Source organism: Otolemur garnettii, unplaced genomic scaffold (assembly GCF_000181295.1).
Source record: "Otolemur garnettii isolate 467f Iridium unplaced genomic scaffold, OtoGar3 scaffold00029, whole genome shotgun sequence".
NCBI lineage: Eukaryota > Metazoa > Chordata > Mammalia > Primates > Galagidae > Otolemur > Otolemur garnettii.
In genome coordinates this window covers 18,486,632-18,511,426 of record NW_003852424.1, presented here as the reverse complement: position 1 = coordinate 18,511,426, position 24,795 = coordinate 18,486,632, and the positions used below count along the sequence as shown (strand labels likewise).

At 38.3% G+C, this 24,795-nt stretch overlaps 4 protein-coding genes and 1 pseudogene across 4 annotated transcripts; 3 read left to right on the top strand and 2 right to left on the bottom strand.

Moving 5' to 3' along the window:
* Nucleotides 1–1,346: 1,346 nt before the first annotated feature.
* Nucleotides 1,347–1,758, bottom strand: LOC100945989 (histone H2B type 1). Its single transcript, XM_003788798.2, has one exon. The coding sequence runs from the start codon at nucleotides 1,740–1,742 to the stop codon at nucleotides 1,362–1,364; it is 381 nt and encodes a 126-aa protein (XP_003788846.1). The 5' UTR covers nucleotides 1,743–1,758; the 3' UTR covers nucleotides 1,347–1,361.
* Nucleotides 1,759–2,050: 292 nt separating this feature from the next.
* LOC100943445 (histone H2A type 1-D) lies at nucleotides 2,051–2,579 on the top strand. Its single transcript, XM_003788790.2, has one exon. The coding sequence runs from the start codon at nucleotides 2,064–2,066 to the stop codon at nucleotides 2,454–2,456; it is 393 nt and encodes a 130-aa protein (XP_003788838.1). The 5' UTR covers nucleotides 2,051–2,063; the 3' UTR covers nucleotides 2,457–2,579.
* Nucleotides 2,580–3,793: 1,214 nt separating this feature from the next.
* On the top strand, nucleotides 3,794–4,211 carry LOC105886885 (annotated as a pseudogene).
* A 5,131-nt stretch (nucleotides 4,212–9,342) lies between these two features.
* Nucleotides 9,343–9,738, top strand: LOC111724950 (histone H4). Its single transcript, XM_023512672.1, has one exon. The coding sequence runs from the start codon at nucleotides 9,397–9,399 to the stop codon at nucleotides 9,706–9,708; it is 312 nt and encodes a 103-aa protein (XP_023368440.1). The 5' UTR covers nucleotides 9,343–9,396; the 3' UTR covers nucleotides 9,709–9,738.
* Nucleotides 9,739–14,532: 4,794 nt separating this feature from the next.
* LOC100944085 (histone H2B type 1-like) lies at nucleotides 14,533–14,913 on the bottom strand. The gene has a single exon (XM_003788792.1). It carries the CDS (start codon nucleotides 14,911–14,913, stop codon nucleotides 14,533–14,535), a length of 381 nt encoding a protein of 126 aa, XP_003788840.1.
* Nucleotides 14,914–24,795: the final 9,882 nt, after the last annotated feature.

The following is a 24,795-nucleotide window of genomic DNA, read 5'->3' as shown; positions in this document are numbered from 1 at the left end:
ATAAGTAAAGGCATGAGTCACCTTGCCCAGCCAACCTTTAACAAAAGTTTTTAAAAACCTTTGTTTTCTTGTCTTTCACTTCCTAAAGGCCATCCTCTTTCCTTAACTCATGATCCTTTACCTTCATTTTCAAATCTATGGCCAAATCTTTCCCACGCTGCCTTTTCTCTGCTTCTCTATTCAAATTCCTTCTTCCCCCTTTAAGGACATTTCTGATTATAGTGGGTTCATTTTAAGGCCAGCCAATTGGTATATTTAAATTCTATCTCCAATTTTAATTGCCCTTTGTCATGTAATCTAACAAATTCCAATTCCAGGGATTAGGATGTAAGCATCACTGAGGTGGCATTATTTGGTCTTCTGCAGTCAATTAGAATTTGATAGAAAACTACATAATTTCTGCTCTGGGAAGGGCAGAAACCAAATATGGACACATTTTTGTATGTTATTTTATAAAGTTTATATAACCCCCTAATGTAGTACACCTTACTTTAGATCAATACTTCTGAGACTAAAGAAAGTAAACATTAACTGTTGTAACAACAATGCGAATTATCATGTAAAGAAAGGTATCTGGTATTTTCAATTCTAATTTTTTTTTCATTTTTTGTGTTGGTTTATTTGAATATTTTTTGTTTCTGCATTTATGTGTTCAGTAGGGATACAAGAATATACCGTAATACTTTCTTCCTGACGTAAGTGAAATTCTCAATTATTTTTTACATACGTTTTCAGCATTAATTCTACTCAGAATGCCACTCATGGCGGTTTATAACCTTACATATGGCTTGTAAATTAGGAGAAACCTGTAAAATTTAAGGCTTTTATAGGATTTTAAAATTAAGCTTTTTATAGGATATGTGCATGACTGGAAGGTGGCCTTTTATAGGACATGTGCAGGACTGGAAGGTGGCCGTCTTAAACCAGAGGCATGTTTTTTTCATTTGCCATCATTTTGTCTACTAGAATAAAAACAAGCTAGTAAATCAGCCCTAAAAAAATGTACTACAGTAGAGATCCCAGACCTAAAGTGTTTCTTTACCTAGCACTCAATTTTTTTCTCCATCAGAGAAGCCAAAGTTATCCTTGATTTGTACTAAAGCTTACATGACAGCACTTTGGCCAGCCTCAGTGGCAATGTAGGCAGATGTGACAGACATACTTGTTCACTAGGTATAGTATAGGTTTTCTTCTATAAGCCAGTCAAAAAGATTATAAATTTTTACTGTACACTACCTTTAACTCCACAGAACAGCTAACCAAACTCAAGATATACTAGTTACAACTCTTAATGCCGAAGAGATTGGTGGCTCTTAAAAGAGCCTTTGTATTTGGTTACAAAATCCTCTCAGGCGCTGAAATTACTTGGAACTGGTGTACTTGGTGACAGCCTTGGTACCCTCGGACACTGCATGTTTGGCCAGCTCTCCAGGAAGCAGCAAGCGCACGGCTGTCTGGATCTCCCTGGAAGTGATAGTTGAGCGCTTGTTGTAATGAGCAAGACGAGAAGCTTCGCCCGCAATCCGCTCGAAGATGTCGTTAACAAATGAGTTCATAATACCCATGGCTTTAGAAGAGATACCAGTATCGGGATGGACCTGTTTCAGGACCTTGTAGACGTACACAGAGTAACTCTCCTTTCGGCTACGTTTTCGCTTTTTGCCATCTTTCTTCTGTGCCTTAGTCACCGCCTTCTTGGAGCCCTTTTTAGGGGCAGGAGCAGATTTAGCTGGTTCAGGCATATCAGCTAAAAGATGCGTTTGCAAGGTAAAGGGAAATGATGTGTCTGCTTAAGGCTGGCATTATTTGTAGGGCTTGTATGCAAAACTGGGATTGAAAAACGTAGGCCTTGATTGGATAAAAAATTCCAGGCTGTACTGTGGTATGCAAATTAAGTGATTGTAAGTCCTCTTTGCCATTGGTTACCGTTCTGAGGTTGTTGTAGCCAATCAAATAGCGTAATTTACAATTCAGTCTGCAAGTATAATAGCTTCTCATCTGCTAAGAAAATTCTTATCTGTATTTCTGTTTTCTTTGCAGAGCAGGTTTGTTAGTGTCGGAAGATGTCTGGTCGCGGAAAGCAAGGCGGCAAGGCTCGCGCCAAAGCTAAGACTCGGTCTTCAAGGGCTGGCCTTCAGTTTCCGGTTGGCAGAGTGCATCGTTTGTTGCGTAAGGGTAACTACTCCGAGCGAGTTGGAGCCGGAGCTCCGGTGTACCTGGCAGCAGTGCTGGAGTACTTGACCGCTGAAATCTTGGAGTTGGCGGGTAACGCGGCTCGGGACAACAAGAAGACGCGTATCATTCCACGCCATCTACAGCTAGCTATCCGCAACGACGAGGAGCTCAACAAGCTGCTGGGCAAAGTTACTATTGCGCAGGGTGGTGTTTTACCCAACATTCAGGCTGTACTGCTCCCCAAGAAGACTGAAAGCCATCACAAAGCCAAGGGCAAGTAAATATGGGAAGTTAGTGTTTTGGTCCCTAAAGTCGTCATTTATAACCAAAGGCTCTTTTCAGAGCCACCACGTATTCGTTAAAAGGGCTTGCATTTTCCCTACTTTTTTTTTTTTTTAAATCCTAGGATCAGATATTTTAACAGTATTAAAGGTACGTTTTGATTTAAGGAGGTCATAATGGTTATGTAAATACAGAGATGTGGAGAATTCTCTATTTATTTGAATAGACTTAAGCACTCTAACCTTAAGATGGCAAAGCTATTAAATGCTGGAGGAAATTTAGCACTCAACTAATACTGTAAGTACACGTTTAAATCTTAATAAAAACAGACTACACTTAAATGTTTCTCTGCGTCTTAATGGGACAAGATCGCCTGCAGACCATTATGGCTTTACAGTTTGTGTGGTTTCCTTTTATTTTTTTTTTTAAGGACAGTCTCATTTTATCCCTCTCGGTAGAGTACCCTGGCGTCACACAGCTTCCAGCAACCTCCAACTCCTGGTTTTAGGCGATTTTCTTGCCCCTGCCTCCCGAGTAGCTGGGACTACAGGCGCCCGCTACAACGCCTGGGTGTTTTTTTGTTGCGGGTTGGCTGGGGCCGGGTTTGAACCCGCCACCCTCGGTATATGGGTCTGGCGCCCTACCCACAGAGCCACAGGCGCCGCCCTGTGTTTTTCATTTTTAACAAGCCAATTCTGGCTCCATTGAGCTGTTCTTCATATTCGTCATTTTGAAGCAGCACATAATTTTTTGTACTAATCACAAGTGGTTATTTTGCAGGAACAGCTAAATTAAATAATGAGTGCTTTATATTTAAACTAGATGTATTAATAAATGAGTTAATAGGCATGATAGCGCATATGGAACACATCTTTGAAATTAAAAACCTAAAGTTTAAGTAGACAAAGATATTGTGGTGAAACCTACCTTTCAGAAAGTAAATGAAGGGAAAAAACCAAAACCATTGGCCAATTACATCTAGCGCGCTCCTTAAAATTGATCAAAAGAAAACCAGTTTCAGTCTAAAATACAAATGTATACATAACACTGCAAGTAAGAGTTATCACCTTAAATTCGGCGGGGCAACCCATCAAAGAACATTTTAAATAAAAAAAAAAAGCGAAAGTCAAATAAATTTGAAAACAGAGTTAAAGGGGAGGATAGAGAAAGATTCTGACAATAAGTGTAAACGCAGAGGAGGTTCCTGTATTCAAAGAGTGAACATTGTGAGATGGAGAGGAATGAACTGCCTTGTCCAATCAGAACAGGCCTCTGTCTCTGGAAAAAGAATGGAGCTTTCATTTTCCCATCGGCTTTCTAATGTCAAAGATTTGTGATGGCTCGTTCTAAGCGGACAGCTCTCAAGTCCACTGGTGGAAAGGCCCCAGGAAAGCAGATGCTACCAAAGTGGCCCGCCCCAGCACCGGTGGGTGAAGAAACTCTATCGCTGCCGGCCGATAACCGTGGCCCTGCCCGAGATTCGCTGCTGCCAGAGCTGCTGATCCGCAAATTGCCTTTTTTTTTTTTTTTTTTTTTTTAGCGCTTGGTGCCTGAGATGGCGCAGGACTAGACCAATCTGCCGTTCCAGAGCTCTTCGGTGATGGCGCTGCAGAAGGCCTGTGAGGCCTACTTCGTGGGGCCTCCTTTTTGAGGACACAAACCTGTGAGCTATCCACGCCAAGCGGGTCACCATCATGCCAAAGGGTATCCAGCTCGCATGCTATATTGGTGGGGAGAAAGCATACATGGTCTGATGAGCGTGTGGTAGCCTAACCCCAAAGGCTCTTTTTAGAGCCATTCACCTTTTCTATAAAAGATGCTGTGTACCATGCATGCTACTATCCGTAAACTGGAAACTTGCTCACCAGAGAAGTAAGTATTTTCGCCACTCACACCGGAGAATTGGTGTAAGACCTCATGAATTTATTCATGTAGTACTTTTAAGAGCCTTTAAGAAGTGTGTCTATACTTTGGCAGCAGCCTCCTTGGGCCTTGCTGCTTTGTACGTGGAAGGTTACCTTTAGTTGGAGTCTCACCGTCTTTCCGCTGGTCTGCTTTCACCATTTTCGGGCTCTGAGCAGCTTTCTTTAACCAGGAAACCGTCGTCTGCTGCTTCTTTGAGATCTGCTTATTATTCTGGGATGACTGCTCCAGTGGCTTTCTTGGCTCTTTTGCCTGTCCTGGTAGCTGCCCTTGGGCTGGAATGTAGCTGTCTTCTTGAGACTCCCTTGTTTAGTCTGAGAGAATCGGAGGTGCCAGTGCCTTTGCTCTGCAGGAAAATACCTTTATTCACCCTTGTTTACCAGGTTCTGAAGGCCCAGCTTAAAGCAGCTGTTTTCTGCCATATCCACCAGACACCAGCACCTTCTTGAGTGTGGGGCGACCTGCCACTGTGCTCCTTGGAAGTAGCCAAGGCTTTGGTGACACTGGGGCCTGGATGCCTTTTGCTTTGTTACACGTGTGGCCTTGTAAATCCTTCTTAACGCTGTCTTTTCGTGGGATATAGAGCAGGAGTTAGGGCAAGTCCTGTTTCCAGACATGATTGTAGATTTGGTATTTAAAGAGTTGGAAAAAAAACCTTCCATACGGCTCCGGGTATGTGCTTGTGATCACATGTATGTCACGTACACTGTGTGTTGATTGGTTCTCAGCTCAGTCTTCTACCTTGGCAGCAATCTAGTTCAGCTATCCCTGAAGTGTGTTATAATTCAGAAAAGCAAAATAATTAAAATTCCCAGGGAGAATCACACGCCTTCTCTTATCCAATGAATTGGGACAGCTGAAAATTTGAGATCTTTACTTTTTCTTTCTCCAGTTTTTATCATGTCCAGCCTCACCCTTTATCAAAACCCCTAACTCTTGAGATTGATTCACAGATCAAAAATATAACTTCTTGATTTTCATTTAAAATACAAATTCTTTCTTTTGGCCTTCAATTGCTTGCTTTTGAAGAATATTTATACATTCTTGGTTTCTCTTAAATTCAACAACTGCTTGATTTTTATTGAGATTTACCTAGAAATTCTATTTTATATGAGCAGTAACAGTCTCTTTTGGAGTTCTCCAGAAGAACAGCAGTCACTGCTCATTCTGATAAGGAAAATTAATTTGAGTTGTAAAAAACGTTATAATGGCTTATCTACTTGGACGTTTAGTTAATTTGTGGGGGGGGGCAAACAAGAATTCAACATTTCTACAGGAAAATGGGATATATAATGATCAATGATCCTCCTGACATTAGGATGGTTTGCAATAGCTGAGTTCGGGGAAGATCCAGGAAAAGGCACCAAAGAGACTTGGACTCCTATATGGATTCAGAAAAATTCTCGTATTTTTATTAATTTTACTGGGGGAAATGAATTTTTAAAATGTTTGTTAGTCTTTGGATATAGAGGGCTGTCGTGTTTGGGGACAAGGGAAAGATAAGCTTTGGCAAAATATTCCAAGTACCAGGATCAAGGATTATACATGCACATATACACATTCCTTTAAGAGGGAAAATTTTTTTAAAAATGTTTTATATTCAGCACAACATTTCTTGTTTATTCAAGGATCTAGGCTTATAGTGACACAGTACAATGTATGTTAAATGTTAGAAGAAAAGAGTGGTGAGAGAAAGTGATTTAATTTTATTTTCTTCACTCCTCTATGTCTTCAGCATGTGTTTATTTTGAAAGATGCACAAGTCTATGTCTCACTAGGGCTATGAAGGACAGAAATCCTGTGAATAGACAGAGCAAAGACCATGGAGGCATGAAGGTTTCACATTTCTTGGTGTGTTCAAAGTCTTGCTTTGTGGCCTTACATTACCATTCTGGCAGTGTGGTTCACAGAACAAGCATGAAATCTGTAGACACAACAAATTTCTGGTTTTACCTCTTAAAATCTACATGATCTTGGACAAATTATATAACTTTTTGTGTTATTTGTTCTCAGTCTTTTTCTTCCCTTTTTTCTCTTTGCTATCCTACTTTAAAATGAAGACATGGTTTAAGAAAATACAGTGACATACTTTGAAATGTTTATGTGTGTCATTCCCCTGCTCCTAATCTGGATCCTTGCACTTAAATTCCCACCTCAATTTCTTTAAGGAACATTGCAGATAATATAATATTAAACAGATCAATTTCTTTAAGGGACACTAGGATCTCTTTTATATGACCTACATACTTGTATACTTTGAAATCTTCATAGATTTAAACAACTAGAAGTATAAAGTTGGTCTTATAAATATGGGATTCAATCATATAAGAGAACTTGCCTTAAAGACATATAGGAATTTTCTGTGAAAGCACAGCACAACTCAGGTGTCCTTAAACTCTTTCCATTGCTTTATTCTGCAATTATGGCAACTGCCCAAATTCTTGCTTTTTGCACCTGTATTCCTTGAGATACACTGTTGACATAGTAGTGCTTGACTCTTTATCATTTGAAATTGAATGAGAGCAATACTTGACTGGAATATTGAAGATACAGAACTATTATGAAATGAGTAGCTTGTTCTAATTTCTATCACTGAGTTCTGAGTGGTCCATACTATTTCCTCCTAAGAAAAATTTTAATCCCAATATTAATCTAGATAAAGAAGTCATGTTTAGATGTCATATTTAAGATAAAATAAAGGAATGAAAAACCAAAAGGGGATTTTTAGTGGCCTTCATATGTCGAACAAATAAAATAATTCTGGCAACAAAATGACTCTTCTTTACTATTATAAAAGACAGGAAACGAACACTCTATTGTGAGTAAACACAAACAGATTTACATACATATAAGGTAGCACAAAAGTGAAAAATTAGGACAAAATCTCACATATGTTACACAGTAAAGCCGAACAATAACTTCTTTTATCTCCTTGAGATAGAGAGGGTGTAATTTACAACAATCCCTTGAGACATTTCTAAATAAATTCTAAAAGTAGATATAATCATATGTTAAGGTTATTTGGCCCATGAGCTTGGAGATTGTCTCTACATTGTTAAAACTGGAGATTGGGCTTAATCCTTAGAAACATTTATCTCTTTTCTCAAAGTAGAAAAAAAAATTTGGGCGTACTATTTTTCTAAGAAAACTCTCCAAGAACAGAGGAGAAATTACCTTAGTCCACTTCATAATGAAAATCATTGCCATTTATTCTTACACATCCCCATCAGATTATTGTTACTAACATTTGATTTTCATTCCAACATTCATGGAATTTCTTACTCTGCATTCATTTTCTGTGTACCATAAACTGATGGGGCAGCTGTGATTACCTTGGTTCTCCTCATAGGTCATGGTGAAGAGAAAGTCAAATTTCCTACCCCAAAGTACCTGGAACTCCACAAGGGTATTATTAGTGAATTAAGTCTGTAAGTAGTTATTATTAGGAAAAGGTCTCAAAATCAAGTTTTAGCATATTAGGATACTCCTCTTAAGTTCATCACTTCAGAGGGGTGAATCTTAAGGAGAAAAATCGAGAACAACAGGAATATTATAGCATACAATAATTAATGTTCAGTGATTGTTCATGTACAATCTGGGCGTTATTCCAGGAATTTTGCATGGTTTATTTTTTTTAATTTAACAAATACTCTTTCAATTAAACTCTTGTTATACATTTAAAAGGAAACAGTATAGTTTGCCCAAATCACCCAGCTAATTAACATGAAACAGTCTCCAAAGTTTACCTGGATGCTATGAGGCCAGCTGGCTGAGATATTAGAATTATCTGTGGTGACAGAAAACAGTGCTAACTACCCTTAGGGGCCTAAACCTTTCCTCTCTCCCCCCCCCCAGAACAAAAGGCCTATCTGACCCCGCCCCAATAGTTCTGACAGGAAGACCCTCGCCCCCTAAAACCTTCCAGCAAACTGTGAAATCTTCCTCCCCTACGCCCAATATTAAAATAAGCCCTCAAACATTCTCTGTGCAGTAGCCCTCTTTGCTTAGGCAGGTCTCAGTTCCCTTTCATTAAATTTGGTCTGAACCTCTCCTTGTCTCTTCTCTGGGTACACCATTGAACCCCTTTCAGTGTCCATGACCGTGATGGACAGACACATGACAGACACAAAGCATAAATTTTATTTGTTTTTTGTTTATTTGAGAGAGTCTCACTTTGTTGCCCTTGGTACAGTGTTGTGGCCTCATAGCTCATAGCAACTTGAAACTCTTGGGCTTAAGCGATTCTCTTGCCTCAGCCTCCCAGGTAGCTGAGACTACAGGTGCCCGCCCCAGCGCCCAGCTATTTTTTGGTTGTTATTGTGGTTTAGCAGGCCCAGGCCGAGCTGGAACCCGCCACCTTCGGTGTATGTGACTGGCGCCCTAACCTCTGAGGTATGGGTACTGAGCCCATACAATTTAAATCTATTGCACTACAAGGTTCTCATTGCTTTGGGATACACATACTTGTATGTCTTAAATGCACCCCTCAGTGATTTTAACTTGATAGACCTCTCAATGGGTAACCTTCATATTTATTTAGTTCTTTCAGTAAAGATAATCTAGTCTCCATGCCAAAGAGCCCTGCTGATGTAGCTAGAGAGCCGCAAGTCAATACAAATAATATGTATATGACTTGCGTAAAATTTTATTGAAAGTATCAGAAGCCTGAAAGCAGGCTTGTTTGTGAAAAGAAGCATATAACTGTTAGAATTATCTGTGAAAGCAGAGCGCAACTGTTCTAGTCAATGTCTGCGAGTACAGTATGAATATATCTGCACAAAGACCCCTAACTAGGTACATTTTTTACATCCCAGCTAAGGCTCTGTAATTGTCTCAGGCCGCTGTTTTTTTTTTCCAGACTCTGAGCCGGGGACAACTGTGCAGAAGGGCGGGAAACGATTGTGGTTCCCGCCCCTGCTCTTGAGGTTTTCAAATAGGTCCGTTATGTTATTATAAAAGTGCTGAGTGAGTTTGCTGACAGCATTGTGCTGCTAGCTTGGCGAGCTCGTTTTCGTCATGTCTGGACGCGGGAAGGGCGGAAAAGGCTTGGGCAAAGGGGGCGCCAAACGGCACCGCAAGGTATTGCGAGATAACATCCAAGGAATCACAAAGCCTGCTATCCGGCGCCTTGCTCGTCGCGGTGGCGTGAAGCGCATTTCCGGTCTCATTTACGAGGAGACTCGTGGAGTTCTTAAGGTATTTTTGGAAAATGTGATTCGCGATGCTGTCACCTATACGGAGCACGCCAAGCGCAAGACCGTGACAGCTATGGATGTGGTCTACGCGCTCAAACGACAGGGCCGCACCCTTTATGGCTTCGGCGGCTAATCCTTAAATCAAGTTTCTTCCACAGAACCAAAGGCCCTTTTCAGGGCCACCTATCTGTTCATTTGAAGGAGTTGATAACCAGTTAGTGGCTTTTTGTTGGCGTTCGGGGTGTATATATTTACTTTAAATGCTTCTTGATTTGACTTTGTCTCATAAATTATTACTAGGTCTGAACTTGAAAACTTAATGGTTCCTTATTCTCTAATAGTGTTGGTATTTTGCCCCAGTAAAGAACATCAGGTTTTAGAAGTTGACAACAGTGGCTTGAAAGGGAGTGAGGGTTCCTGATTGATCACAAGGAACAGCGCTGTCAAGACGGGTCTGGTCCGTGGCAATAACTCTTAAGTTCATGTAATGAATATGTTACAGCAAGCTTAATTCTACCAAACAATTTTGTTTTCCTAATTCAGTATTAGACATTGGTCTGAAAGTTTAAAGAAAAGCTGATGAGGCCTTCACTTAGTATCTCGTATTCCATTATAAAGCACGCCAGCTCATAACATTTTGTGAACTACCCACATGTGTTAAGCAGAATTCTGGTTATTTCAACGTACTGTCTCCCTTTAGGGGAGTAATTCTTACCAATACATGAACTGAAACTCCTTTGAGAATCTTGGGGAAAAAAAGATGGACATAGAAATAAATTTATGGGGCTCATTTATCCTCTGAGGCTCAAGGAACTTCCCAGGGTTCCATGGATTTCTGTCGACAACCAGACATCCAGGATTCTCAAGGCCTGAGATTTAGATACCCAAATTGTAAGGATAGAGAGAAATAGGCAGTCATAATACCAAAAAGAAACAAAAAACCCCCACGTTGAACAGGAGTGAATTTGTTTTATGTACTGAGTACAATAGACCTATATATTCTTAGGAAAGTAGGTTAGTATTTAATAGTCTATAACTCAGAATGCAAGGAAACACTTTCAAATTTTTTGATCAACAAAGGGCTTGAAGGCCCAAACTGAATTTCACAAGATTTAAGAGTTAGTAAAAGCTGAAAAATTTATTTTTATTTTAATTAAAGAAAAGGTCCATGAATTTTATCTTGAAACCCTTTGAACTTTGATATCTTAATATATTTAACAAGGCCTGAATATGTAGTAATCTGTACCATTAAGGAAAGCATATGTTACGTTTATAAGAAACATTCCAAAGACCTTGAGGTTTCGGGAAACCTTATACAGAACCATGCATCCTTGGAAGGCATCTTTGGCTAAGTTACTTAACTTTTCCCGTACCTCTGTTTCCTCATCTACAGAAAATAGTATTACCTAGCTTATAAAATTTGGAGACAAAGTTAAATATTTGTTAAGTATTTTGACCAATGCATGGGATACGGTAACACTATGTTTTGGCTCTTGTCATTATTGCTATGAGGCCTAGGTTATAATGGAAAAATACCAGTTAACTCCTGACAAATTCCTGGGCTACAAGCCCTCAACAAAATGAAATCTGGTTCACTCCCAAGATAGATGGGAAAATACTAACTTCTTGCTTGACTAACTCCTGGGCCACCAGCCTACTTAATGTTTTTCTATTTTTTTAGTAGACATGAGGTCTCTTTTGCTCAGGCTGTTCTTGAACTCCTGAGGTCAAAGGATTTGCCTGCCTTACTTCCTTCCAGAGGGCTAACATTACAGGAGTGAGCCACTTCACCCAACCCTCTGCTTAATTTCTAGTCCCATAAAATTTATTTTCCACATAGTAGCCTATGTACTTAAAATCTCAGTTGTTTGCCAAGATAGAATAAAAATATGGGTGTCTTCTTCTGGTACATAATGTCCAACACAGCTCCCAACTAATGGGCACAATGTTTGGGTATGTGGCAAACATCTTACGTGCAGGACACAACTACAGCAGGGACCTTAACTAACAAATGCAAACATTGTAACCTAATTGTCTATACCCTCATATTAATCTGAATTTACAAAAAAAAACGTCGAACATGTTCAGAAACAGTTTAACCCAGCCTTATCACTTAACATTTTACATGTGATCACTAATCTCCCAGCACACAGACCATCATCTATTTCTTGAGCATAAACTCTCCCTTCCCTAGAATTTTTGGTTTTTGTAGCAAGAGTTCTGTTGGCCTGGAACTGTAAACTCTAGGTTATTGGTTTCCTTATCTAAAGAATCATCTAGTCACTATCATGACACCTGGCTATGTTGTATTTTTTATTTTTGTTTTTTGTAGAACTTAGAACTCCTGCCTATTTGATATTATCTTGCTGAGTGGTCAGCTTGTTTTTTGTCTCTCTTCTCTCACTATCAGCCCAGGGAGAGCAGATTCTTGTTTGTCTTGCTCACTACAGTATATCAATATCTGGTACAGAAGGAATACAATTAACATTTCATGAAATACTAAAAGGAATCCCTTCAATTGTTCTCTGATTTGTTCCTTACACCCATGACTCCATTACTGCTACCATTTCTGTCTTGAACCTTTATCACCTTTATCACTATCCCATCCATCCAACCTCTGTCCACCAGAAACATATTCCTATAACCAGAAATGATTGTGTAATTCCTGCTTAGAAGCTTTCTATTGTTTTTTATCATCTAGAAAATAGATCTACACTTCACTATTTGACATTCAGGCCCTTCAAAAGGCTACATTGTTGTAACCACATCTGTACTACAAGGTAAGTTCCACATGTTCAAGGCCCTTGGTTAGTTTGTTCTTCTTCATATCAGACATTCTCAAAACATTGTCCATCAATCAGCATCTGTATTTCCTGGGAACTTTTAAGAAAGGCAAGTTCCTAGATCCCACACAAGAGCTAATGATGCAGAAACTTTGGGTTGAGGACCAGTAATCTGTCCTTTAAGAAACTCTCCAGGTGATTCTGATGCACACTCAAGTTTGAGAGCCACTGTTCCATATCCCCACTAAAGTCACTGGTTGGCACCTGAACTTGAATGAATGGCTATCCATTCTCAACCTAGTGTGTGTTCCTTCTGTCTGCCTGGAATGTCCTTGTGTCAGGCAGAGCAAGTCCCTCCCTAAAAGGCATTTTTCCTACTTCCTTAAAATTATAACTTTGATTTTGTTTAGGTATTTCCTTGCTATCTGCCTTGGGCTACAGGAAAGTTAGAGTTCTCCCAGCATAAGGAATCTGATTGTGATTTGATCATACCATCTCATGCTCCTTACTAATGTTGATTTGGGACTGAATATATAGTCATCTCTTTGGGGGAATCCATTACACTGAAGACCACCTTCTCTAAGAATTTGGTGATTAAGGTGTGATGGCATTTGTTGATCAGTAAACATTGTGTGTGTTTGCACATGCACACATGTTGGGTAGAGACGTACGACTAGGAACACGTCAGGCAGAGAAAAATTGCAAAGATCTGGAAGCTGGAAAGGTTTTGGGGAATTCTAAAAACCGGAAAAGCAAAACCAAAAACAGAAGAAAAAAGGAAGAAAAAGAAAGACAGAAAGAAAGAGAGAAAAAGGAGAGAGAGAGAGTAATCTGATGTTTCATTGGAAAGTAAAGTGAAAGACAAGAGTTGCATATTGAGGCCATGCCATAGCAGAGATTGCTAATTTTTTTTGTTAAGAGCAGCAGGGAATCATAGAAAGATTCTGAGCAGTTACAATAATACATGATCAAATGTGCTTTTAAGAAGACCCCTGTGAACTCTAGAATGAAAACTGGATTCACTATATTATCTCAGACTAATATAAAGGTGAGCAGACAAGGTTGAAATGCAGCTGTACTTTGGTAAGCTAAAAGTAAATACTTTTTTCTATCTTACCTTGATGAGAGAATAAACTGACAGGGAAGGGTGCCTAGAAACACTTCTTCAAGGGGCCTCCATAGGAGAATGATAGTGATTCTTGGGTGCATTTGGTATTACTCCTTAAAAGTGAAATGTCCCAACCAAGCTTTCTTCACCTACTTACCTGAGAATATTGTTGACGCAGATCTAATTTGTGAACTGATGTAGGGTGAGTGTGGGGCAGGAAAGTCGAGAGGATTTTTGCCTTTCCCTTTAGATCTTAAAAGCAAAAATCTAGTGAGGGCCTTCTAAATTGTTTACCAAGAAATAAACGCCAGGTACGGTGCTGTAATCCCAGCACTTCTGGAGGCCCAGGCGAGAGGATTGCCCTGAGCTTAGTTTTGAGACCAGCTGGAGCCAGAGCGAGAACCCTCCCCCGCGACCCCCCACCACCCCACCCCACCCCTGTCTCTAAAACTAGCCGGGCGTTGTGGCATGCCGCCTGTAGTCCCAACTACTTGGGAAGCTGAGGCGAGTGAATTGCTTGAACTCAATTAAGAGTTTGAGGTTGCCCCTGCAGAGGGTGAGTCTAAAATAAAAAAAAGAAAGGCAAATTAATGCTTAATTTCTCCCTAAAATGTTTCTATACAACTTCTCGACTCCAAACAGCATGAAGAATTTTGGGGCAGGGCAAAATGAAAACTTGGGCGTGGGCAGCTAGCCAAAGAAAACGTTTTTCACGGTGAAGATTTTCGAAACGGTACCGTAGCCTTACATATAAGGTGAAAGGAGACCAGAACTTTAATAAGGCGGCTGCCTCTAACTCACATTAAGGCCTGTTTTTCCAGAAGATCAAATTGCCTGAGGGATTAACAATTTCAACGCAAGCTCCCTTACACAGCTGGAAAGCCTTTGTACAAATCAGGCTTGCTTTGACACTAAGTAGCTAGCGTGCCAATAACACTAATAAAGCTTTGGGTGTTGCCCTTTATAAATATGCACCTAAGCTTACAAGTTAGTGCACAGCTACAATTGTAAAAATGTGAAGGGGCTCTGAAAAGAGCCTTTGAGTTTGAGAATGCGTGGGACACATTTACTTAGAACTAGTATACTTGGTAACAGCCTTGGTGCCTTCCGACACAGCATGCTTGGCCAGCTCTCCAGGCAGCAGCAGGCGCACAGCAGTCTGGATCTCCCTGGAAGTAATGGTCGATCGCTTGTTATAGTGTGCTAGGCGAGAGGCTTCACCCGCGATGCGCTCAAAAATGTCATTGACGAAGGAATTCATAATGCCCATAGCCTTGGATGAAATACCGGTGTCTGGATGAACTTGTTTCAGCACCTTATACACATACACCGAGTAACTCTCCTTGCGGCTGCGTTTACGCTTCTTGCCGTCCTTCTTCTGCGCCTTGGTCACCGCCTTCTTGGAGCCCTTCTTCGGGGCAGAAGCGGACTTAGCTGGCTCAGGCATAGTTAACTTGAATCCGGCGAGAAAAATAGGAAAATAAAGTCTGCTGCTTACGATCCTGGATATTTGTAGAGAGCATTATGTAAATAAAGATTTAGTTTGTCAAGTTCTGATTGGTTCTTTTGCCGTAAGTCTGCATGCAAATAAATGAGTCTAATCCTTTTCTCCTATTGGTCATATTCTAAGAGCAGTTTATCCAGCAAACCCGCTAATTTCTTCAGCTTAACAAACATTTTAACAAGTTCCTTTATGTCCAAATAATTCGGATTAGTTTCTTTATTTTAAAAATTACAATTCCTCTCTCCTGTTTTGAAATTCCAGGGAGACGAAGCTCATGGACGAGGGCTGTTTAGAATCTTAGGGAAGAACTATGTCATTATAATTTGAATGTAGTTGAATTCTAAACCCAGGGATGAGAATTGAGAATTAAGCGACTTGGAATCACCTAGTCTCTGGGACACTGCTTTCCAGTATGTTCAGAGTGCACAAATGTGTCGTGAAAATAAAGGGCAGGGGGGAATACTTCACACAAAAAGCAAAGTAACATTGCTTAACGGGTGAAAGACAGAAAATAATTCATTATCCAATATGACTATAATCCTTCCTACTGGAAAAAGCGAAACACATTTAGTTTAGCCACAGAGCATGGATAAGAAATAAATAGTTCTTCAGTCTAACTAGTGAAAAGATTTTAAAAAAATCCTAAAATGGTAAACCCTAGTGTTTAACCACTTTATTTTTGGCTATAAAACCAGCTTCTTAGTTAGTTTTTCCATTCTTGTATTTGCTTTTGCAAAGATGGAGGTTTCCTTAAATTTTTTTTTTTTTTTTTTACAGTTTCTGGCTGGGGATGGGTTTGAACCTACCACCTCCTGTATCTGAGGCCAGCATCCTACCCCTTTGAGCCACAGGCACCACCCTAAATTTGTTCTTTTTTCAAACCTTCACTTCACCCTCTCCATATGCTTCCCCCAACAATAACCCTACAGGCAAAAAGGCACCTGCACACCTTTCCACCCTGTGACTAAACAATGCTTAACAAAAGCACACTACTGAAGTTATTATTACTTATCTTTATTTCACAGAGTAGTTTTTTTGCTCACTTCGGTGATGAGAAGGAAAGCTTCCAAAGACCTATTCAATGTGTGTTTCTTCCTTATTACCAATTTAGCCAACGTAGCAATGCTCAGAATAATAGCTAACATACTTCATTTCTATTCATTGATTTCTAAAAACCCTACGTGATGAATACTAAGTTTTCTCCCATTTTACAGAAATGGAAATTCAAGCCTCCAAGGCACAAGTCTTGCCCCCTAAATCACATCTGATCCCATCAACTTAAAATGATGATTTGATGATTTAGGCAGACATGGGCGTCCAACTTTTTTGTTTTTATCTCCTCTGCCACACCTCACCTTGGAAGAAGAAGAGTTGTCTTGGGCCACACTTTAAATACACAGACACTAACAAAAATTAATGAGGAAAAAAATAGTCTGTCCATAATTTTTGCTATCAGAAGCCACAGATAAGAAAAACAACTCACAGGCTACAGTCTGAATGAGCCTGGGAGCCTTCAACTGGAGGATGAACTTCTGCTGCCGTGGTGAACCAAGTTAACAAGAGAGAAATGCTTCTTTTTCTTCTTGTTTAAAAAACAAAAGACATAGAACATTTTCTTAATTACTATAAGAATTTGTTAAAAATGAAAAAAATTATATACCTCATCAATAGAGAAAGCATAGAATGACACATGAGACAGAAAATTAAAACTGGACTAAAGGAAAAGCAGCAAAGTTAAGAGGGGGAGAAAATGACATAATGGAGAGATAGAGAGGAAGAGTAGGGTAAGAAAAGAAAGAAATTTGCCTAAAGAGGATATCTCGGAATGACACCAAATATACATACACAAAGAGAACCATAGAGAGATGGGTCCAATGATACGATCTGTAACTACAAAAAAAAAAAAAAAAAAAGAAACATACATCAAGCTCCTTAACTACATCTTAAACTACACATATCAAATGTCCAACTGGATAAGATAGAATTGACACTCAGAACTGATTTTAATGAAGTAACATTGCCATTTGTGATTTTTAAAATCCTTGCTTAAGGCTTTAGAATTGCTACACTTTTTCATCTATTTGCATAAAAATGGTGATGTGGCATGTAGACAAAGAAAAAAATTACAAGTTTTCTTTGTTTTTGACAAGAATCTGAGTGACCCTGAGATTTCTGATGCCTGATTGAAAATATTTCTGAACTTTTACAGTAAAATATTACTTCCATACATGTATAAAAGGGCTTATGCGTAAATCCTTATAAAAAAGAGCAATAATTATTTTTTAAAAAATAAGTATTATAAAATAAATGCCTAGTATTTAAAAGTCCAGCTTAAGAACTAGATTTCCATTGGTATCTTACTATTATAGTAAGGACCAAAATTATGTTTTAAATTCCTCCAACAGACTAATGGACATTCCTTGGGCTAAAGGACTCCTGTATTTTTAAGTTGCTGGCCATGCATGACAGAAGTTAGTCATGTCTCATTTGCTTCTACCTCCTGTACTAATCCTTACTAAATAGTCTCAAAAGCCAGTTTGGAAGAACAGAAGGCCAGAAAACTATTATTACCTCATTAGACCACTGGATGCCCTCCTGCTGTCTTCATGGTTATGATAAAACAACATGAAGAATTTCTTCTTGATAAATGACTGTGGGCCATGGACTCGTTTTGATCAGTCTTCTGAGGCTATGCAGAATGTGGTCCTGTGCCTTACATTTTACCTTCTAATGTACAGGACCTAATTATAATGCGTTTAGATGCTAAATCTCTAACCCACAGTCAACATGAGAGGTATGTTTCTGTATGTTTCATGCATGTAAAACTAATGTGCTTGTGTCCCAGTTTCCTTCATGAAGACTCATGACCCCCTCCTATATCATGTTGACTATGCATACCAGCCACGCTGGTACAGTCTTACCTCTCCTTCCTCCCCCATGAAACACTGCACTTCTATTTAGCTCATAGTTTCCTGCCTATGGGTCTAGCCCCATTATAAACAAAGCTCTTCTATTAAATTTATCAATTTTCTGACTCTTTTTGGTTGACACTAGGCCTTGTATAACTCTCTCCAGTTCCATCTGTTCTCCTACCCACGTACACACCAAGATATAAACCATTACCCTATGACATTTTGTTATTCTTTATGGTTTCATCATCTAAGTATAGATCCATAAATTGCACCTTGTTTGCCTATTTTTATCTATGTATAAATGGAATCATAAACTGTACATAGTTTTCATTTTAAACTGATGTGGGTAAGAGTCATTCATGTTCATATATATTACTCCAATATTACTGTTTTTAATTGCTGAATAGTGACATTATTTTATTCAATTTATCATGATAGACATCCATGCTGTGTCTATCTGGGATTATTTGGATCATTACTTATGTGAATTTCCTTACGTGTTTCCTGGTATAGATATGCACACATTTCTCTAGGATATGGGTAGAAACAGTTACATGGAGGTGCCCAAGGTGAAGACACATAAACAAATCTAGAGCTGAAGTTCAAGTCTGGCAAAGAAAAATGGCAGGCCATCCCTGTGTTCCTGCTTTTAACTTATTTTTAAGTTACCAATAATTGTTCTTAACTATCATGAATACTAACCATGAAAATATTTGGGTGAAGAGAAGCATTTTCCATTTTCTATTTCTCTGTAGGTACTATTTTCTAGCTGTTGAGATATTATTGGAAAGTCTCCAGAGCTTTGTTGTGGAGGAAATTGGGAGAGAACCTCAGACAGTGAACTTTCCTTAGAGAAAATTCTTAGTGTTGTATGTCATAAGACATCAAAGAGAAAGCTTGCTTTACTTTTGCTCTTTCCAGTTGAAGAAGTTCCAACCTGCCTCTTCCAAAGTACAAGTCACTGTCTGGAGCATTAACATTTGAAGTTTTCTTTTTTTTTGAGACAGAACCTCAAGCCGTCGCCCTGGGTAGAGTGCCATGGCATCACAGCTCACAGCAACCTCCAACACCTGGGCTCAAGTAAGTCTCCTGCCTCCACCTCCCTAGTAGCTGGGATTACAGGCACCCACCACAATGCCCGGCTATTTTTTGGTTGCAGCCGTCATAGTTGTTTGGTGGGCCTGGGCTGGATTCAAACCGCCAGCTCAGGTGTACGTGGCTGGCACCTTAGCCGCTTGAGCCACAGGGGCCGAGCCTGCAGTTTTCAATATCTTGGCACAAGTTACTTTTTAAATTCCTTCACTGACAAGAGAAAAAGGTCTCCTATTCTTCACCTTCACCCCAAACAACCTACTCCCAGTTTTCCCTGCCTCAGTGAGGAACCCTGTTCTACTAGAAATTCAGACCACCTTGATAACCTTGAAACCATCCCTGATTTCATTTTCTCTCACATCCCACCTCTAGTTCAAAAACAAATTGACAAACTCAGTTGCCTCTACCGTCAAAATGTATACTAAACATAAAACACGTATTTATTTTTCTTTGAGACAGAGTGTCACTCTGTCACTGTCAGTAGAGTGCTGTGGAGTTACAGCTCACAACAACCTCAAACTCTTTGGCTTAAGCAATTCTTTTGCCTCAGCCTTCCAAGTAGCTGGGACTACAGGTGTCTACCACCACGCCTGGCTATTTTTTGTTTGTTTGTTTGTTTGTTTGTCTGTTTTGTTGTAGTTGTCATTATTTAGTGGGCCCAGGCTGGATTCAAAGCCGCCAGCCCTGGTGTATGTGGCTGATGCCCTAACCACTGAACAATGGGTGCTGAACTGTGAAACACATTTAAAGTACAGCATTTGATACGTGGCCACGTTATAGGTAAACAGAGCATTCATAAGTCTTATTTAAGTCATATGGTGAAGAATGGTTCCTTGCAGTAAGCCATTGCGGGACAAAACAAGGTGGGAGGATTTCTTTAACCATTGCTAGTATTTTGCAGGATCTCAGGGGTCATATAGAGGTGAATATCATCAAATGCAATTAGTGACATCGTATTTAAATCTGATATTTATAAGAAAATAATAATGTAAAATAGTGAACACATTTGGTTTTATTTTAATATAATCTGAAATAAATGAAGTATATTATGTGTAGAAACATACTTTAGATACCGTAAAAATTGCCTCTCCAAGTATAACTTTCTGAATCCCAATTGCTCTAAATTCTTCTGAGGTAGTAATTATTCAATGATGAGTTGAAGTGTGTTCCCTGGACCACAGGATTATTAGTTTAAAAACAAAATTGGCTAGCATACTTAAAAATAAGCAGATTTCTCTGATGAACATTGCCCCCATGAAAATTCTTCCTAGATCCAAAAAGAATGATTTTTTTCAAGTTTACATAAAATGGAACTCCAAAATAGATATTAACTTAAATGTAAAAATATTCTTCTTTTTTTCTTTACGAACATGCAGTACTTTTTGAGTTAATTCACTTGCCATAATGGCCTCCAGTTCTATCCACATTGCTACAAAAGACATGATTTCAGCTGTTTTCATGGATGAGTTGTATATCATAGTTTATATATATATACTACACTAAATGTAATATGTTCTAAAGTATTTTGCTATACAACTGTGATTTCATGGAAGTTTTATGTTTTCTTTTGTCTTTCTCAGAAAAGCATATGTCAGTTTTAGAATATATACAGTATTTTATCTTTTTATGATGTTTACTTTTTTAATAACACACACACAAAAGTATGTTATAAAATATGCCTTAGAGAGTGCTCTTATGTGAGTGTGAAAACAAATCATGATTTAAAAAAATAATAACTAAGAAAAAAAGAAAAAGAAAAGGGACAAATGTGCCTGGAAAATGTTTAGCAAGAGAGTGCAAGCATAGCAATATTATTAGACAAAATAGAATTTGAAGCAAAGGCATTTGGTATTTGAAAGGACAGAGAGAGATACTGAAGTCCTGTAGCAGAACAACTTAAGGCTTGGGAACTATAACAAGCACACTAGCACACAGTTGTTCAGCTGGAAAAAAAAAAGAAAAGAAAAATTTTAATCCCTCCCCTCACCCTTCCTTCACCCCAGAACAATAAAATTTAGAAGCTCAAAATAAACACACTAGCTGGGGTTTTCTGGAGCATACCATTATCAGGATTCTGAGCTTTAGGTATGATGCCTCTCCCTTGAGGAAGAGAATTCTAGGCTCTTTTACAGAACTGAAAATACATAGCATAAAGTCAGGACTTTGAGAAGGTGTAGTATTAAAAACAAACAAAAAATTACATATGTATATATATATATAGAGAGAGAGAGAGAGCGCGCGCAAAGATTTCTAGGAAGAAAATATGTTTGTTTCTACAGGGATCTGTGCCACTGAGGAGGACAGTAGAGAATATCTGCCCCATGAATTTAACTCTGGTTTTACAAGCAGTCTGGCTATTTCAATGAACGGATCCTGAAATTAAATTGGCACACGTTCAGCGCGCCCTCTAGTGCCTCATGAAGGCAAATGTAAACTGCTTCAGGAGGATAGCATCTTGAATCCAAATTCTTCAGATCTGCAGAGCGGTTTCTATTATTGTGCAACTATTATGTGTCAGACTGTTAGGTACTTGGATGTCCAAATATATGATAATTATAACAAATATCACCAATATGAAGACAAAAAGAGGCACTATGGAGAGTTAGATTTCTGAGCAAACAAGAGACTTCAATCTTCCTCCACACCCCCAAAGAAATTGAAATTATCAGCTAGAAAATGTAATTATTTACTAAAATTTTAAGAAATGAAACATGAAATACCTCAACACCCCCCCAAATTGAAATTATCAGCTAGAGAATATAACTATTTACTGAAAATTTAAAGAAATGCAAAATGAAACATTAATACAATCAAGGATTGTCAAGGTATAATCAAAACCAGGCAGATTTGTGAAAAAGAACATAGTAGAATTTCTAGAAATGAGAAAGACTATTTCACACAATGGCAAAATAAAAATCCATCAATAAGATGTAACCTTTAGGACTCTGTGTGCACATGAGTACAGAACCTAGTGGCTATGTAAATCAATAAGTAGCAGAATGAGGATGAGAATTTCATATTTATGATTATAGGGTAATTTCAATATGCTACTCCTAGAAACTCAAATAAGAAGCAAAGAAAAATCCTTACAGATGCAGAAGATTTGAATAAGACAATAAACAAACTTGATACATCTATCACTCCTGCCCTGGCACATGGAGAATATTCAAGTGTTTTTCTAAGCGTATGTTGAACAATTTCAAAAATTAAACCTGGTTTCAGAAAAAGTAACATAGATACTAAAGAATAAATTTTACCTATTATATTCTTTTATCACAATCTAATTAAAAGGCAATAGAAAAGTTATGTTTTTAATGACAGTAAAAGTAAAATAATCTTCCTATATGATGGGAAATCAAAAAAACAAATGCCTAAATATCATGAATTAGACTGTAAATCATAAGGGAAACTACATAATATTTTGAATAATAATAATACTTAAGAAAATTTTAGGACATACTTGAAATGGTACTACAAGACAAGAATATTAAATGCATACGTAAGGCACAAAGAACAAAAACAAACTGATGATATGTAAACTAGGTATTCAACAAGTGAAGCTAAAAGGATAGGAGAGTAAATCAGAATAAACAAGAAGAGACATTTTAAAAGAACAAGAACAAAAATTATTTCAAAAGAAAAAAATGGAGATGACTCATAAGCCAAAACCTTGTTCTTTGTGTACAATTTTTTTGAAAAGTGAAGGCAGAAGTGAAAAGAGAAGGCAGATTACTGAAATAAAGGGAAGGTAACTACCAAGGGGAGATAGGAAAAAACACAGGAGGACTGGGTGTGGTAGTTTACACCTGAAATCCTAGCACTTTGGGAAACCAAGGCAGGAGGACCACTTGGGACCAAGAGTTCAAAAACTGCCTGAGCAAGAGCAAGAGCCCTGTCTCTACATAACACACAAAAAAATCAGCTGGGTGTGCCCAGCGTGGTGGGATGGCCAGTGCCTACAGTCCCAGCTACTTGGGAGGCTGAGGCAAGAAGCTTTCTCAAGCCCTAGAACGTGAGGTTGCAGAAAGTTTATAATGATATCACTGTACTCTGGCCTGGAGAGACCAAGTGAATGCCATGGGTAAATTTTACCCAAAGATTAAACCACAGGGAAAAAAGAAAATTAAGTAATAGATAAGTAGAATAAATAACAAAAATAGAGGCCATTAAAAAAAAGATCTCTCCTTTGCCCTGCTAAATGACATCAAGCTCAGTTATATTTTACAAGTTTTAGTAAATTTTAAGATTGATGTTCTCTAATTTCTTGCTGTATGGCCCAGGCTGGAGTACAGTAGCTACAGTCTCAAACTCTAGCAATTCTCCTACCACTGCCTCCTGAATAGGGAATAAAGACTTACACTACTATACATTGTATGATCCATATTTTACAGAATCTGTTTCAATAGAAAAATAGCTTTTTTATTTTAAAATTGTACAACCTTATTATTCAAACTGGTGAAAAAGCCAAATGGGAAAAAAAGAAAATAAATTTATAGCTTTGTATCAGGTAAACATTTATTTCTTTTTTTTTTTTTTTTAAAAAAAAGCACTCTCTTTAGGCCAGGCACCGTGGCTTATGCCTATAATCCTAGCACTCTGGGAGGCCAAGGTGGATGGATCACCTGACCTCAACCAGTCTGAGACTAGCCTAAGCCAGAGCCAGCTCTCATCTCTAAAAATAGACATGGGTTGTGGCAGGCACCTGTAGTCCCAGCTACTTGAGAAGCTGAGGCAAGAGAATCACTTGAGTCCAACAGTTGGAGGTTGCTGTGAGCTGTGATGCCACAGCACTCTGTGGAGGACAACAAAGTGAGACTCTTGTCTCAAAAAATAATAATAATAAATTAAAAAAGCACCCTCTTAAAAACAAGAGAAAATGGAACCACTAGGCCATATTAGTTAAAAAAAAAAAAAAGGTCAAATGTTTTATTCTAAGAATAGAAGAAATGTTTAGCATTATAAATCTGTTAGGTTAAGAGGTCAGTTAGGAACTATGAAGTAGGGGGTGGGATTTTAGAAACAAAAAGAACTATAATACCAGGTCTATAGATGCTGAGAAAGCGTTTGAGAGAGTATCTTTCATTATAAACATTTTTAATTGACTAGAATGACAAGAGCTCTTCATAAAGAGTAGCTACCATGAGAATAACTATGCTGTAACTATAACTATAACTGTGCAATTTTGGAAGGACTTCCACAGTCAGAAATAAGTCAAGAGTTCTGAGTCTCTACTCCAATTCAAAATGGCACCACAGCGGCAGGCTAATAAGACAAAGACAGTTATGGAAGAAGGTAAGGATTCAATCACAAAAAATTATTATCTTTGTTGTTTGAAAATAATATAATTGCCAATGTAAAAGTCCACAATAATCAATCAATAAATAATTATATCTAACAAGAACTCAAGAGAGTTGGTGGGCATAAAATATAAATTGTATAAAAAAATACATGTACACTAGTAATTACAGTCTGAAATTGAAATGGGAAAGCAAAACATCATTCAAAACAGTACAACAGATTCTATATCCAAAAATAAATATGTCAGCTTTACATAAAGAAAATTATAAAATGTCATTATAGGGACACAAAACAAGATCTATTTAGTTAAAAGATAGGTGTATGCTGTCCTGTGGTATGTTTTGGGATGACTCAATATGCTAAAATGTTCATATATTTCAAAATAATCTAAATGTTCAATGCTAAACAAACTTTTCTGGATATTTTGTAGAAAACTATAAAATTCATTTTGATGAACAAAAACCTATTTAAAATGACTTTCAAACAGACAAGAGGGAGTGTTAGGCCTTGACTTAGTACTAAA